General features: G+C 37.5%; 1 protein-coding gene across 5 annotated transcripts; it reads right to left on the bottom strand.

Annotated features, from left to right (window-relative positions):
• Nucleotides 1-701: 701 nt before the first annotated feature.
• LOC149690655 (uncharacterized) lies at nt 702-15,838 on the bottom strand. Of its 5 annotated transcripts, none has more exons than XM_089870229.1 (25): nt 15,525-15,838; nt 15,303-15,436; nt 14,290-14,700; nt 12,621-12,719; nt 12,146-12,542; nt 11,716-12,065; nt 11,488-11,659; nt 10,418-10,664; nt 9,558-9,851; nt 9,009-9,497; nt 8,082-8,704; nt 7,841-7,938; nt 7,555-7,747; nt 6,596-6,747; nt 5,947-6,246; nt 5,316-5,584; nt 5,029-5,226; nt 4,684-4,939; nt 4,440-4,598; nt 3,058-3,654; nt 2,509-2,723; nt 1,777-2,209; nt 1,642-1,710; nt 1,160-1,271; nt 702-1,095 (listed from the first exon to the last, which is right to left on the bottom strand). In XM_089870229.1, the coding sequence occupies exons 2-25, from the start codon at nt 15,432-15,434 to the stop codon at nt 1,085-1,087; spliced, it is 6,276 nt and encodes a 2,091-aa protein (XP_089726355.1). In that variant the 5' UTR covers nt 15,435-15,436; nt 15,525-15,838; the 3' UTR covers nt 702-1,084. The 5 variants fall into 5 exon arrangements, with proteins under 5 accessions (XP_089726355.1, XP_089726353.1, XP_089726356.1 ...); XM_089870227.1 differs by having other exon boundaries at nt 11,488-11,662; nt 15,525-15,837; XM_089870230.1 differs by having other exon boundaries at nt 1,777-2,191; nt 11,488-11,662; nt 15,525-15,837.
• Between the last annotated feature and the right edge of the window lie 182 nt (nt 15,839-16,020).

Below are 16,020 nucleotides of genomic sequence, written 5' to 3'. Positions count from 1 at the left end.
TTTCCTATAATAAGTAGCAAAATTTACCAAACAAAGGCTTAAGGTTAAACCCATTACAACCTGGAGAATGACTTGCACTTTCATATAATAAGGAGCAAAATTTACCAAACAAAGGCTTAAGGTTAAACCCATTACAACCTAGAGAATGACTTGCACTTTCCTATAATAAGCCTAAGGAGCAAAATTAACCAAACAAAGGCTTAAGGTTAAACCCATTACAACCTGGAGAATGACTTGCACTTTCCTATAATAAGGAGCAAAATTTACCAAACAAAGGCTTAAGGTTAAAACACCCATTACAACCTGGAGAATGACTTGCACTTTCCTATAGGCTATAATAAGGAGCAAAATTTACCAAACAAAGGCTTAAGGTTAAACCCATTACAACCTGGAGAATGACTTGCACTTTCCTATAATAAGGAGCAAAATTTACCAAACAAAGGCTTAAGGTTAAAACACCCATTACAACCTGGAGAATGACTTGCACTTTCCTATAGGCTATAATAAGGAGCAAAATTTACCAAACAAAGGCTTAAAGTTGAACCCATTACAACCTAAAGAATGACTTGCACTTTCCTATAGGCTATAATAAGGAGCAAAATTTACCAAACAAAGGCTTAAGGTTAAACTCATTACAACCTGGAGAATGACTTGCACTTTCCTATAATAAGGAGCAAAATTAACCAAACAAAGGCTTAAGGTTAAAGTTAAACCCATCATTTTATTCACATGAAAAAATAAGCCTTGGCTGAAAATTAATTAAGTAAATCAAACATATTTTAAGCTTAAATAAAAAAATGGGAAAAAGGTGTCATAATAAGAAACTTGTGGAAAAAACAATCAAAATTTGAAGTTTGAAAACGTAGCGTTGCAATTTCAATTTGTAGAAGATATCTATTGATATTTTGGGGTCAACGGTACCGTTATAAGACCTTAAAAATATGCACTCCTAAATCCCTCTACTCAAAAAAAAAAAATGTTTTTTAAGTTACAATTAGAATTTTAGGAAAAGACGTTTCAAGGTTTGAAGTATAGGCAATTTTAGGATGAATTCCATCACAAGTCGAAATAGGTGTACTAAATTTCACAAGGCACCTGACAAACACAATTATACTTAATTTTTACTACAATATAATACGAAAATTATTTTACTTTCTACCTGGGTCTTTCGCGTTATCTTTATCGCCAACTATACTATGACTATCCGAAACTATTTCTTGAATGATAGAATTGGAAGCCTGTTCATCAGTTATTTGCCTCCGTAACTCGTCCTTAATTAAAATAAAGACTCATTTAATTAAGTCTCCGAAACGCTAAAAGAATAGTGAGGCTTAGGGAATGGCTCCTCCCCTTTTCTCAATTAGCCTTATTCCTGATCAGCGCCACCTACCCATAGCGGCGACTTTGAGAACTACTGTAAGCGGCAAGCCAATCAGATGTCGCTAAAATCTGGTGACGTCACTGACTGGCACTCTCGGGTCTTACCAAAAATGACGTCACCAGATTTTAGCGACATCTGATTGGCTTGCCGCTTACAGTAGTTCTCAAAGTCACCGCTATGGGTAGATGGCGCTGATCAGGAATAAGACCGCTAATATGGCGGAGAACGAAACCATAGCTGAGAACTTTAAGTGTACTTACAGGGGTCAAGGTTTCTAATTTTGTGGGGATATCGTCCAAACTAAGTTCCTCTCCTTCCGCAGCTGATGTCTATAATCATTTATAAGTTACCAATGTTACGTTAGCAAACCTTTAAAATGTCCAAGCCTTGACTACCTGTCCCTGAGATAAAGCCTCAGCTCCAGTGGCTCCTAAATCCTCCATATTGACAATCTCTCCATTGAGTAAATGACCACCACCACCACCACCATCTTGCCGGTCATCCTTTGACGCATTATGGGGTGACAAAGATCTCAAGGGATTTCTAGAATTATTGGAAACGCCACCACCACCACCAACGGCGCCATCGCGCAGACAATGAGGTGGTAAGGATCCCAATTGCCCAGCGGATTGATCAGCTTCAGCCAAGTTTTTAGTGTCATCGTTTTCAGCTTCTACTTCCGGTTCCGTTTCACCTTCAGCGTCACAATCATAACCAGATTCTTCTTCGAGCAAACGTGGACTAAGTGGTAAAACCAAAGCTGGTGGCGCTGCCGCTATTCCATCCGGAGCTGCTCTAACATCTAACCGACTATTATGAAGATAAACACTAAACAGCTTTAGATTTTAATTAAAATTGGAATGAATTAGCGGTCTTATTCCTGATCAGCGCCATCTACCCATTGCGGTGACTTTGAGAACTACTGTAAGCGGCAAGCCAATCAGATGTCGCTAAAATCTGGTGATGTCACTGACTGGCACTCTCGGGGGTCTTACCAAAAATGACGTCACCAGATTTTAGCGACATCTGATTGGCTTGCCGCTTACAGTAGTTCTCAAAGTCACCGCTATGGGTAGATGGCGCTGATCAGGAATAAGACCGCTAATTGAATCAATTAAGTCATTTACTCTGGTTGAATATCCATATGGGATCTTTGACTGGAAGACTCAACGCTACTTTCAGAAGAAATTTGACCCCCACCCCCATGAATGGTATCAGCCACTTCAGTCCAGTCCCTGTGATCTGCTATAGTGTTCTTAACATCGTTATTAAATAACTCGTTTTCTGAGAACCCCTCTGAACCCAAAAATCTTCCTTCGTGAGATTGAGGTGAATCAAATTCCTAATAAAAACGGAAACGAACTAAGCCTAAGCTTCCGGAGACTTTCGACAAGTTCCCACCACCCAATTAGCCTTATTCCTGATCAGCGCCACCTACCCATAGCGGTGACTTTGAGAACTACTGTAATCGGCAAGCCAATCAGATGTCGCTAAAATCTGGTGACGTCATTTTTGGTAAGACCCCCGAGAGTGCCAGTCAGTGACGTCACCAGAATTTAGCGACATCTGATTGGCTTGCCGCTTACAGTAGTTCTCAAAGTCGCCGCTATGGGTAGATGGCGCTGATCAGGAATAAGGCTAATTGAAAGAACCCCGAGAATGAAAAATTTACTTACCAATCTAGATTGTAGAGCACTTTCGGAACTAAGCAAAGTCACGTGACTGGTAGTAGTTTCATTTCTAACAGGCAAAGAATTATTGTCAAATGAGAGCCAATCGACGCTATCGTCAATCTTCTTATGCGTAATTTTATGTAAGGCCAATTCCTTCAGGACAACCTCGCTCAATTCCATCAACATATCTTCTTCGCAATCGCGAACCCTTTTCCCCAAATACTTGGCCAAGGTTTGTTGCATGGTTTGCAATAATTGACTACGAAAAAACCGCAAGGATTGCTGATGTACCGGTAAAGTTTGCAAGGCATTCATGACGTGGCCGCATAATTGAGCTTGTAAATGCAAAGTGCATTCGTCAAGTAGATGGTTTTGCAAATAGGGAACTAGGTTTAAAATGGCTTGTTTCACTTGCTGATCTGACGATAAAGAGGAACTGCTAGCTTCCTGAGATGATTCGGAAGCGGCACCGCCAGTATTGAAAGCGTTGCTGTTAGCCGAGCAGACAAAATGGCGGCTGTATTTCTTTTGTATAGCGCCCGTTGATGAAGTGTTTTTTGGCCATGAAGTACTTGATGATGAAGATTCATCAACTGGAGACTAGATGAACGAGAAAATTAATAAAACCGACGTAAAAACGATTAAAACCGACGTAAAAACGATTAAAATCGACGTAAAAACGATTAAAACCGACGTAAAAACGATTAAAAACGACGTAAAAACGAATAAACCCGACGTGAAAACGAATAAACCCGACGTGAAAACGAATAAACCCGACGTGAAAACGAATAAACCCGACGTAAAAACGAATAAACCCGACGTGAAAACGAATAAAACCGACGTGAAAACGAATAAAACCAACGTGAAAACGAATAAACCCGACGTGAAAACGAATAAACCCGACGTGAAAACGAATAAACCCGACGTGAAAACGAATAAACCCGACGTAAAAACGAATAAACCCGACGTACAAACGAATAAAACCGACGTACAAACGAATAAAACCGACGTACAAACGAATAAAACCGACGTACAAACGAATAAAACCGACGTACAAACGAATAAAACCGACGTACAAACGAATAAAACCGACGTTAAAACGATTAAAACCGACGTAAAAATTATAAAAACCGACGTAAAAATTATAAAAACCGACGTAAAAACGATTAAAACCGACGTAAAAACGATTAAAACCGACGTAAAAACGATTAAAATCGACGTAAAAACGATTAAAATCGACGTAAAAACGATTAAAATCGACGTAAAAACGATTAAAATCGACGTAAAAACGATTAAAAACCGACGAAAAAATTATAAAATCCGACGTAAAAATTATTAAAAACGACGTAAAAATTATTAAAAACGACGTAAAAAAATGTACTTACCTCATTAATATGTTCAGACAATCTCACAGCCGTGTTTTCAACATTGTCTCGGGTGAAAATGTTATTGTCAGGTTGACTTTCGGGTAATCTTGATCGAGCAAATTCGGATAAAGTTGTTGGGTTATGCGCAGCAGTTTGAGCTTTGTTCCTCAATTCACCCTAATATTATAAAACAGTTTAAACAAGTTAATAATTTAATAATAAGTTGAACTAAACCGAGTTAATTAGACTTTGTTTTACTTACTTTCCTCCGCAAACCTGATGATGATACATTTACATCTCTAAGCTGCATCAATTCCTTAATAGTCGTTAAGGCATTCCACGATTGATTATTAATTATACTTGGTGGTGAACTTCCAATATTTTGCAATTTCTTAAGTAGATCAGCCAACATCTCTGGTTGTTGTTCGTAGCTCGAAATTAACGAAGTCACTTCCATATAAATTGAATCTCTCAAAGATTCCAAATTCTCCGGTGGTTGAGGAGTTGCTTCAAACTCCCTGAGGAAATAAACAACAACAACATATTTTACCAAATCCCAAAACAATTCAATTCAATTCAATTCAATTCAATTCTTAGTGTGTCTTACACTGGTCTGGAAGTAATTGACGTTTCCGGCATTACAGAAGGAGCGTGTTTCGCACTTCCAAGAAGGTTAAGAGAAGCGGGAGCGCGTCGGTTACCACCATTACCTTGTTCCTGATTAAGATTGGGTCTTTTAAAGGTCCGTGGTCTAGCTCCACCACTATTATTAGCTTGCGGGGAAGCGCTAGGAGTTAAACTACGTCTGTGATTAAAAAATTAACTTAAAGTTATTAGTACTTGGACACGAAAGACAAGACAAGACAAGAACCAAATGAAAATGATTTTAATTACCTTCCGCTACTTGGTATAGAAGGCAATGAATAAGATCCTGGAAAATTGGGTAATTCCCGAGCACGTGGAACTCTGGTACTGTCCGAAGTTGCGCAAAAGGTGTAGGAAGGTCTCATTTGCGAAGTTGTTAGAGTCGAGTTTAAAGTTACGGACGAGCTCGATTCGTTGCTTTTAGCAGTAACTGTTGCAGGAGCTCCGGAAAGCAAGTTTTGTCTCGAATAACTCTTAAAGTTATCTAAGAAATTATTGGCTCTTAAACCAGGAGGAACCTGAAATGAAATAACTTAACGGTTAATTAAAATAATTAGCCTTATTCCTGATCAGCGCCATCTACCCATAGCGGTGACTTTAAGAACTACTGTAAGCGGCAAGCCAATCAGATGTCGCTAAAATCTGGTGACGTCATTTTTGGTAAGACCCCCGAGAGTGCCAGTCAGTGACGTCACCAGATTTTAGCGACATCTGATTGGCTTGCCCGCTTACAGTAGTTCTCAAAGTCGCCGCTATGGGTAGGTGGCGCTGATAAGGAATAAGGCTAATTGGTATCGCCAATTGAATTTGCTTAAAACTACTAACTAAAAGGGTTAATTAATTAATTAATATATTGTCATTCAATATCTTAGGAACGGACCTGATTGTTCAGAGTTTCGGTGGCTCCTCGTTCGTCTTGGGCCGCAGTGGGAGTGACTTGGGGTGGTGGTGGAATAACAACCCCTCCGCCGCTGTTCAAAGGGAAGGAAGGTATTGGGGGAGGTGCGCTAGGGTGCGGTGCGGGATTGAAACAAAAAGGCGCCGCGGGAGGAGCCATGAAGGGCGTCTGCAAGGTCGGAGAAGGATGATTTAACCAGGGTGTCATGCACCAAGGAGGACGGAAGTTGAACTCATCGTTGGGAGACGAATGAGGCATTGCAATGCCTTCCGATTCTGAACTCTGATAAGAGAGAGAGGATAAAAACGAACAAGCGATCATAAAAACCAATACGGGAATTTGTCAAAATCATTCCGACACTTCGTGCATCGTTAAACAAAATTAATCTATGCCTTAAGTTAAAAAATTAAAATTAAAATACGTTTTTGATATTTAATTTTTAATAATTTCCACGTTTGATATTAATTTATTAAACTACATGAAATTATTATAAATCTGTTATAGTTAGTGTTAAAAAGAATCAAAGTTAATGAAGGAAAAAAAGCGATAAAGAGATAGACTTAAAGACTTAAGCCTGGGTAACGTAACTTTTTGTAGAGAAATAAAAATGTTTAGTGAACTTCATAATTACCTGCTGAATATATTGGTGCAATTGGAAGATCTCGAGTTGTTGCATATAAAGAAGATGATAACAGTGACTCAATGACAGAAGCAATTGCTGTTGTTGTTGAAACATTTGAGAATAGTAACGCATCATATCAGGAGGATTGTTTTGACCAGTCACTAATAGTTAAATGAGAATATAAACAAAAATTAACGTGCGAGTCCCAATTTCCCGGGAAAACACCAATTTTTGTGAGTACTCGTATCAGTGGTGTGCGAGTACTCGATTCGAGTATCGAGCCGAGTACTCGACTCGATACTCGATAACAATATATTGAAATACTCGAGAAAGTTTCGAGTAGCTTTTCAGCTTCTTAAATACTCGATAAATACTCGAATCCAAGGCTTATAACTTTAGCAGACGATGTTCGCTAAAAAATATTCCTTGATGATGAATAGAGCTATCTCAGAAGTCTTAGTTTGACGTCAGTCATGCTATTTGCCCATAGAAGCAAAGCGGTACCAAACATGGCCGACCACTGCCACACCTAAGCCTGTGACGTTTAACCTAGGCACTGACGTTACAACCGAGATAGCTCTATAAAGTGAATTTCCTTTTGAAAAAAGAGCATTTGTTTTTAAAATAACCCGTTTAAAGTTTAATTGTTCACTAACAAATTAACAATCTTTCAAACTCGCTAAATGTTACGTAATTAATGTTCGAACGTAAGTGTTATTTTCTAGAAAGTTAAGAAATTTACTCGATAAATACTCGACAAGTAAATATTTGGGACTCGATAAATACTCGAAACTAAAATTTGACCTAATCTAAATACTCGATACTCGAAAGACTTTTCAATACTCGGCTCGATACTCGATAAGAAATTTTTTTAATACTCGGACTCGGCTCGAAACCGAAAAAACGAGACTCGCACACCACTGACTCGTATAGGCCTATCAATTCCTTATCACTATTTAAACGCTTACTCATTGGTTGATTTGAAACCGAGCACGAAAGTAACATTCCACTAAGAGCTTGCTGATCCTTCAAGACATTCTGACAAAGTGTATTAGTTTGATCCAACTGTTGCTGAAAAAACTTTGTAAATTGCCTGCGACGTCCGTCAGAGTTGGCAGCGTCAACCCCATCTTCAACTGACATGTTTTCGACTTGAACATTCTATAAACATTAACAAATTAATTTATTAACAGTTCAAAACAAAGAAGCTTAGCTAAAACATGGAAAAAGTTAAAAAATAAAAACGAAGCGTACTTCCTGCCTTGACTGTTGAAATCCGGCCGCCTGTTCATTCTTTTTATTAGCCACGGGAGGTGGTTGATAGTTTTTCCTCCATTGGTTTAGAAGTCCACCTTTTTGGGAAAAAGAAAGTAAGAAACGCGATAACATTAATTTAATTTCAAACTTAGATTTAAGAGTTCACAGCTTTGAAAACCAAAAAAAAACAAAAAAAAAAACAAAAAAATAACAACTTCGACAAAAAGTGATAGTTTACGTTTATAGCCATGAACTCTACATTGTCTAACGCTCCTCCTCTGTCTATCAATCATACTTTCTTCCTCGACGAAGGGTCTTAAAAGTTGTTGAACCCTGGCGGCATCAGTTTGTTTTAAATCGGTCGTATCGCTGCCCTCGTCTTCGTCCTGTTCTTCTAAACTCTCTAACGGTTCCTCCTCGGCTTCGTCATCTAAATTATCCTGGGTGCTAGAGCCACCCCACGTGGCCGCCACAGTCGTATCCGGAGCCAAAACGCTGCTACCTCCTTCGACCAATTCGGATTTCTCGGACGAGCCGCTTTGACTACGTAGATCTTGATTTTGCGAGAATCCCATCTGCTTACTTTGTTCTTGACGAAGTAATTCTTGTAAAACAACTTTCTGATGTTGCAATTCATCGCGTAGAGCCAAACTCTGACTCAATTCATCGTGTAATTGAGCCAAACTACGTTCGTCAATGCGTTCGGGTTGAGATTCGTATTTGACTGGATGGTTTCTCGACACGTTAACGGAATTGGCAGCTTTACTGTTAGTGTCTTTAGTCGTACGTGTATTTTCCATTGAACAAGCGCGACTGCGTTGAAGGTTGTCTTCATGAGCGATTCTGGTTCTTGAAGTCCTACTTTTAAAATGAAACCACGCCTTCAATTAGCCTTATTCCTGATCAGCGCCATCTACCCATAGCGGTGACTTTGAGAACTACTGTAAGCGGCAAGCCAATCAGATGTCGCTAAAATCTGGTGACGTCATTTTTGGTAAGACCCGAGAGTGCCAGTCAGTGACGTCACCAGATTTTAGCGACATCTGATTGGCTTGCCGCTTACAGTAGTTCTCAAAGTCGCCGCTATGGGTAGGTGGCGCTGATCAGGAATAAGGCTAATTGCGTCCTAGGGATAAAGGGGGGGTAAAAATCAACTGCGTCATACCTGATGATAACTTCTGGGACAGGTGCAGCAGCAGTCAATAAATTCGAGGCATTTCTATCTTTCCTGGTTACACTTCCACCTTCTCCACTGGATCTCCGCTCATTATTCTTTCCGGCAGCCGCAGCCGCCACGGCAACTGCATTTTGATGTTGCTGCAAAACTCTCAACTGTTCCTTCATAGTCAAAAGTCTCTTTCTTTCTTCGGCCAAGTGATCCAATTCATTTTGCTGTCTCATAAGTTGATCCTCGACATCGTTAAGTCTAGCCAGGTCTTGATTGGGAACATTTCTTTGGGAAGTTTCTTCATCATCCGCTGTTCTATTTCCATCAACGGGAGATAAATCATTTAATCCTTCAAAACCGGGTTGCAAAGTGGCAATGAACTGAACAATATCATTAGGAAGGGGTTCGCCCGATTGTCTGAATTGATGCACGGCACCCAACAAGCTTTGAAGTTTCTCTAGTTTGATCTTTGCCACCAAAAGTTTCCTGCAAAATGATTGGTTAAAAAAATTTTCAGCTGGAACAAAACATTATTACGATACTTACGATACTTTATCCTCAATTTCCGCGTGTTCTTCCATAATACTTTGTTCCTGGGAAGAAGTTAAGGGAGTTGAAGGAGAAGCGGATGCGGAGGCGGTATTCATTACAGTGGCTATTGTATTAGGAGCGGGTGCTTGGGCAGCAGCGGTATTATCGGGATCTTCATTGGCCCTTCCTTCAGCTTCATAATGACGTCTTGCGGGAAACCCAGGTGCAGTATGATCCCTTCTAATATTATCAGATTTCAAAACGGGTCCTTGACTTTTATGATCCCTTTTGTTAACTGGATATCTTCCCCTATAAATAAAGGGATTATTGTAAAATGGTTCCAGTTGAATAGTTACCACAGGGTTCGTACAAAATTGAAATTCCCTGACTTTTCCATTCCAGGTTTTCCCTGACTAAATTCCACAAATTTCCCTGACCATTTGCAATAACGTATATATGAAAACCAATCTATATTCACTCAAATAATTTTTGCACGAGTTATTTTTATAAAAATTAGCCAATTAATTCGTTTAAATTTAATTTAAAGTAAATCATAAATAACCTGAGCGAGCGAAACGAGCTCCGCGAATTTGGGGCTTTGCTCAAATCTCAGACAAAACTTTTTCTGGTCACCATTATACTTTAAATTTCCCTCCAATATATTTTCCCTGACATTTCCCTGACTTTTTAGGTCCATTTTAAATTTCCCTGACATTTCCCTGACTTTTTAGGTCCATTTTAAATTTCCCTGACTTTTTAGGTCCATTTTAAATTTCCCTGACATTTCCCTGACTTTTTAGGTCCATTTTAAATTTCCCTGACTTTTCCAGGTTTTCCAGGTCATGTACGAACCCTGTACCATTGTAATTTAATACCTCCATTGGCTATTATCCCCTTGGGCTGCTTGATTATCATCTTCTAAAGCGGGAGACGTCGCTTCAACATTCTCCGCTAAGAGTTTAAGATGTTTAATCTTCTTCTTAAGATCCTCCATTTGGCGATTTTTTTCGCCACTATTAACGGATTCAATGTATTGTCTAGCTTCGGCAATAGCATTATCAGTTTCTGGCGAAAATTCAGTGTTAAGATTGACACCGCTAGCTTGATTTGAATCTAAAGATACTTGAATAACATTTTTAAGGTTATTGAGATATTGTTAAAGAGTTAAATAGAGCAGGGCCCCCAGCCGAATTTCGAAAATATTTATAGGAATTATAGGACTTTTTTCATGAAAATATAGGATTTTATAGGACGGTTTTCCAGAATTATAGGATTATATAGGACACAAAAATATCAATTTTTCTTTTTTTAAAGAACCAGTACTGCAAACAGGGGCCGAGTAATTAAGCCAAATGTTGAAAAACATACCACCTTCCACAGGAAAAGCATTACAACCAACTTTGGAGGGTCATAATTCTGGTTCTACTAGAGATACGGGGATGTCCTTTGAGTATGATCTTATAGTCCTATTTGCCCCCCATTCAACCAAACTAAAAAAACTGGGGTCTACTACAAACAGGGGTTTCCAGAATTATAGGACAGCATAATATTAATTTTTCTTTTTATAAAGAACACCAGTACTGCGAAAAAAATTATTTCCCGCCTTTTTTGATCTAGCAAATGACGTAACTAATAGACTCCCTATTAGCTGCCCTCACACTGAATGTTTAGTTATCAGAACCATAATATACCGAGCTATTTTTTTTAACTAGATAAGCTACAATATCAAGGAAACCATCCCCATTTTATGATATTTTTTAGAACTGAGCATTGGTTTAACCGATGGTTTTGGTTAAAATTCGCCCAAATTTCAAAATTATAGGATTTTATAGGATTTTTGGCGATTTTTGCCAAAATTATAGGATTTTATAGGACAGTTTTAAAAATATAGGATTTTATAGGAATTATAGGACCTCTGGGGGCCCTGATAGAGCACCAGTTTTACCATCAGATATTCCATTGGCTTGGGTTGTAACGTGCATTGAAAGTTCAGCCAATAAACTATCCATCTGATTCTTTTTCTCTTGGAGTTCGCGCAGTTTATTTTCTAGTTTTTTACGATGGGAATCAGAAAGTGCCGCGGCTTGTTCATCAACTGGATTAGAACTAGGCTCATCCTTCTAGAAGATTACTAATTACTACACAAAGCTAATTACCAATACAACATCATTACCATAGGTTTGTTATTAGCAAATTCCTGCAATGCCCTAAGTCTACTATGAAGTGTTTGTATCTCTCCGGTATTAATGGACGCTAAAGCTTGATTAACGCTACTTCCGCTACTACTTTTCTTTATTTCCTTTCTATGTAGCTTCACATTCCCCTTTGATACTTGGGAGCAATTCTGATTTACAGCCAGATCCCATTCGGGAGTTCCATTACTAACGTGTGACATTGGAGCGGAGGAATTTCTCGATCTATTATTAACATCCGCATTTGGCTGTGAAGGCGGTCCATTTTGAATTAAACTTAACAATCCATTATATTCCACGTCATTAGATTGACCAGCTTCTAAAAGTTGCTCTGTAATTAAATTAAATTAAATTAAACATTAGATTAAATAAGTATAAGTTATCGAGCGTGAATTAAAACTAATATTTCACCGTGAAAAGCTTTAACTTCAGCCAAACGACTTTCAGCTTTCTTTTGCATGTTTAAAAGGGCAGATTGCTGTTCTTTTAAAGCAACGAGCTTCTTTTGGGATGCAACCATTTTTTGTAGTAATTCGTTTCGTTTCTCAATCGCTTCGCTCGTTTCCTCAATTTCTTCATCTTCATCTTCATTACCATTAGGTTGAACTGGTTCCGGTTCATATTCTATAGTTGAAGTTGAAGAGTCTAAATCCGCTGTTGCCGTTTCGTTTCTATGAGCTGATGAAGCTGCCGCTGAAGCGCCTTCCTTGGCAGCCAAAACTTGTTGAAGCAATTCCAATTGCTCGGATTCTTCAGATTTTAATTGTTCAAGCATTTGATCCAAATTTCCTAATTGGCTACGCATGACCTTGAAAATAATTAATTAACGATTAAGTTAAGTTTGATTTATGGAAAAAGCAGCTACGGAGGATTCTTAATTTCTTACGGGTCCATCAGCTTTTTCCATATTTTGCATGATTGTGCTAACTTGCTTGATACAATCTCTCAAGTGCATAAGGCGTTCCACGAGAACGCTTGTATCAGGCTAAAATATTAAATATTATTAAACAGATTCTGGCAATATTACAGAATAGCTCCTGGTAGCTGATATCTTTTGTTTTTATGTTTATTATATGTAATATTGGATGAAAAAAATTATGGTGCAAAAATGTTTCGGCGCGAATGATTATTTAAAAAGTTACAAGCGTTTAATTCTTTGGCATGTGCAAAGGCTTAGGGATCCATGTCATTAGCTAAAAAAGCAATTATAAGTGGATAAAGGACCATACACGTATAGGAGTCACCAATTAAGATCTCTGCAGACGAAAATAACCAAACCAAACCTAGCATAACAAAACTAAACCTAACCAAACCTAATATATAAATATTTTGGAAAAGGTGGCAGCTAATTAATAGGAGAATATTTTGGAAAAGGTGGCAGCTAATTAATAGGAGAATATTTTGGAAAAGGTGGCAGCTAATTAATAGGAGAATATTTTGGAAAAGGTGGCAGCTAATTAATAGGAGAATATTTTGGAAAAGGTGGCAGCTAATTAATAGGAGAATATTTTGGAAAAGGTGCCAGCTAATTAATAGGAGAATATTTTGGAAAAGGTGCCAGCTAATTAATAGGAGAATATTTTGGAAAAGGTGGCAGCTAATTAATAGGAGAATATTTTGGAAAAGGTGCCAGCTAATTAATAGGAGAATATTTTGGAAAAGGTGGCAGCTAATTAATAGGAGAATATTTTGGAAAAGGTGCCAGCTAATTAATAGGAGAATATTTTGGAAAAGGTGGCAGCTAATTAATAGGAGAATATTTTGGAAAAGGTGCCAGCTAATTAATAGGAGAATATTTTGGAAAAGGTGCCAGCTAATTAATAGGAGAATATTTTGGAAAAGGTGGCAGCTAATTAATAGGAGAATATTTTGGAAAAGGTGCCAGCTAATTAATAGGAGAATATTTTGGAAAAGGTGGCAGCTAATTAATAGGAGAATATTTTGGAAAAGGTGGCAGCTAATTAATAGGAGAATATTTTGGAAAAGGTGCCAGCTAATTAATAGGAGAATATTTTGGAAAAGGTGGCAGCTAATTAATAGGAGAATATTTTGGAAAAGGTGCCAGCTAATTAATAGGAGAATATTTTGGAAAAGGTGCCAGCTAATTAATAGGAGAATATTTTGGAAAAGGTGGCAGCTAATTAATAGGAGAATATTTTGGAAAAGGTGCCAGCTCATTAATAAGAGAATATTTTGGAAAAGGTGCCAGCTAATTAATAAGAGAATATTTTGGAAAAGGTGCCAGCTAATTAATTGGTTATTTTCGTCTGCAGAGATCTTAATTTGTGACTCCTATACGTGTATGGTCCTTTTTCTACTTATAATTGCTTTTGTAGCCAACGACATGGACCTCTAAGCCTTTGCATAAGCCAAGACTTAGAGACGCTTGTAACTTTTTAAATAATCATTTGCACCGAAAAATTTTTGCACCATAATTTTTTTCATCCAATTTTAAATATAATAAACATAGAAAGAAAAGTGAACGACTACCAGGAGCTATTCTGAAATATGTCCCAGATTCTAAATAAACTAATTTTAACTAAATAGTTACTAACCAATTTGTTAGTATTATCCTGCTTATACGAAATATTGGGCAAATTTTCAGCAGCCTTCTTAGGACCGAGTCCGTTATGAATATTCTTTTTCTGACGCCTCTGATTTACTGGATACTTAAAATTCCTTATAGGTTCTGCACCCGATTCGTCAGTATCTGATCCATCTTGATCTAAATCACTGGGCATCTTAGAATAGCGGGAATTTTCACCACCAACTTCATCTTTTTTGTTATGGTACACGGATAGTTTTGTAACGGGTTTTGGAAGTATCGGAGTAGGTCTGTGAACTCCCGAAGCTTGAGGAGAGGATTCAGTGGATGGAGACGTGTCCGTTACAGGGATTAATTTAGGTTTAGATTTATTGCGTTGTTTTTTAGATAATCTGTTTTCAGCAGCTGAGGTATGAAGACTCTAAAATTCAACCGCAGAAATAGACATTAACCCTAAGCCTTTCACACTAGCCTTGATTTATAAGTTAGTTGGGTGATCTAAATTTAGTAATAGTGTCTAAAATTAGCTGAATTTATGCAGTCACAAGAAATTATGACATATTAAGATGAGTGATGAAATCTAAAAAAAATTTCCAATACCTTTCTAGAACTTTAGAAGTTAATGCCAAAATTAGAAAAACCTCTTCAACACGAGGCAGCCTCTTACTCAAACCTAAACTCTCTTTCCCCCAATTTCCTTAAAAACTGAGCCAAGATTTAAGGGAGCATCTAAAAATAGAACACCTCTGACGTAGATCCCTCCCTCTGAATCAGGTGGAGTTGCCAGAAACTAGGAAATTTCAAGTACCTGCTATCATATGACAGCGTATTATTTGAAACTGACACTTATTTTCATTTACTAACAACGTGTTTATCAAACAAAGAGCTTTAATTAAGATTAAATTTAAGTTAACAAGGTACAAAACAAGATGTTCAAATCACCTATAGGTTCTTATAACACCGCTGTATAGCTCATTACAACACTTAATACCTTTATTTAGATATAAAATGCAAGAAACATACCAAATTGTTAGCTGTCAAAAGCCAGGGAGGTCCCTGGCTCTCATTTTCACCCTCATTGTCCCCTCGGGGTCGGTTGTTAGCTGGTGCACCATTTGTTGGCAAACTTCTAGGATAATGACCCCCTGATGCCATTTCTAATTAATTTAAAAATTAAAATTAAAATTATCTTTTAATAAACATATACTATAATTAAATTCTAATCGTAAATTCTGTTAAATTTACCTGTATATTTTATGAAAGCCTACATGTAATGTGTAGCGGCGAGTGGTGACACTTGACTCTTCTTAATTGATAACTATTTCAGACCAAGGCTTAGCGCAAAATACATTTATTGACATTCCGTAATTGGCAATTTTTCTTTGCTAATGACAATGATTTATTATTATAGCAGACTTTTATCGTATTTGCATTAATTAAACGATTCGTTATTCGAAAATGAACACAAAATTAAAGCCATACATAATGAAAATACAACTTCACTCGCAGTGGAAATGGAAAATCGAAGAGAATTTCCTTCTCCGGAATTTTTACCAACACGTACGAGGGTCTGAAATAAGCATATTACTTCTCTGTTAAAAAAATATTGAAATCTGGTCCAAATCAATATAGTTTTAAAACTTAAACGATAAAACCATACATATTATGTAAAAAAGCTAATTCTTAATCAAAAAATTTAATTATCTTTTACTAATATGATTTTTTAAATACTTTTCTAGTT

This window comes from Phalangium opilio, unplaced genomic scaffold (assembly GCF_054372755.1).
Source record: "Phalangium opilio isolate 3A_F unplaced genomic scaffold, DU_Popi_V2 ptg000031l_1, whole genome shotgun sequence".
Lineage (NCBI taxonomy): Eukaryota > Metazoa > Arthropoda > Arachnida > Opiliones > Phalangiidae > Phalangium > Phalangium opilio.
Note: the sequence above shows the minus strand (reverse complement) of the source record. Positions and strands in the feature narration are given on the sequence as shown.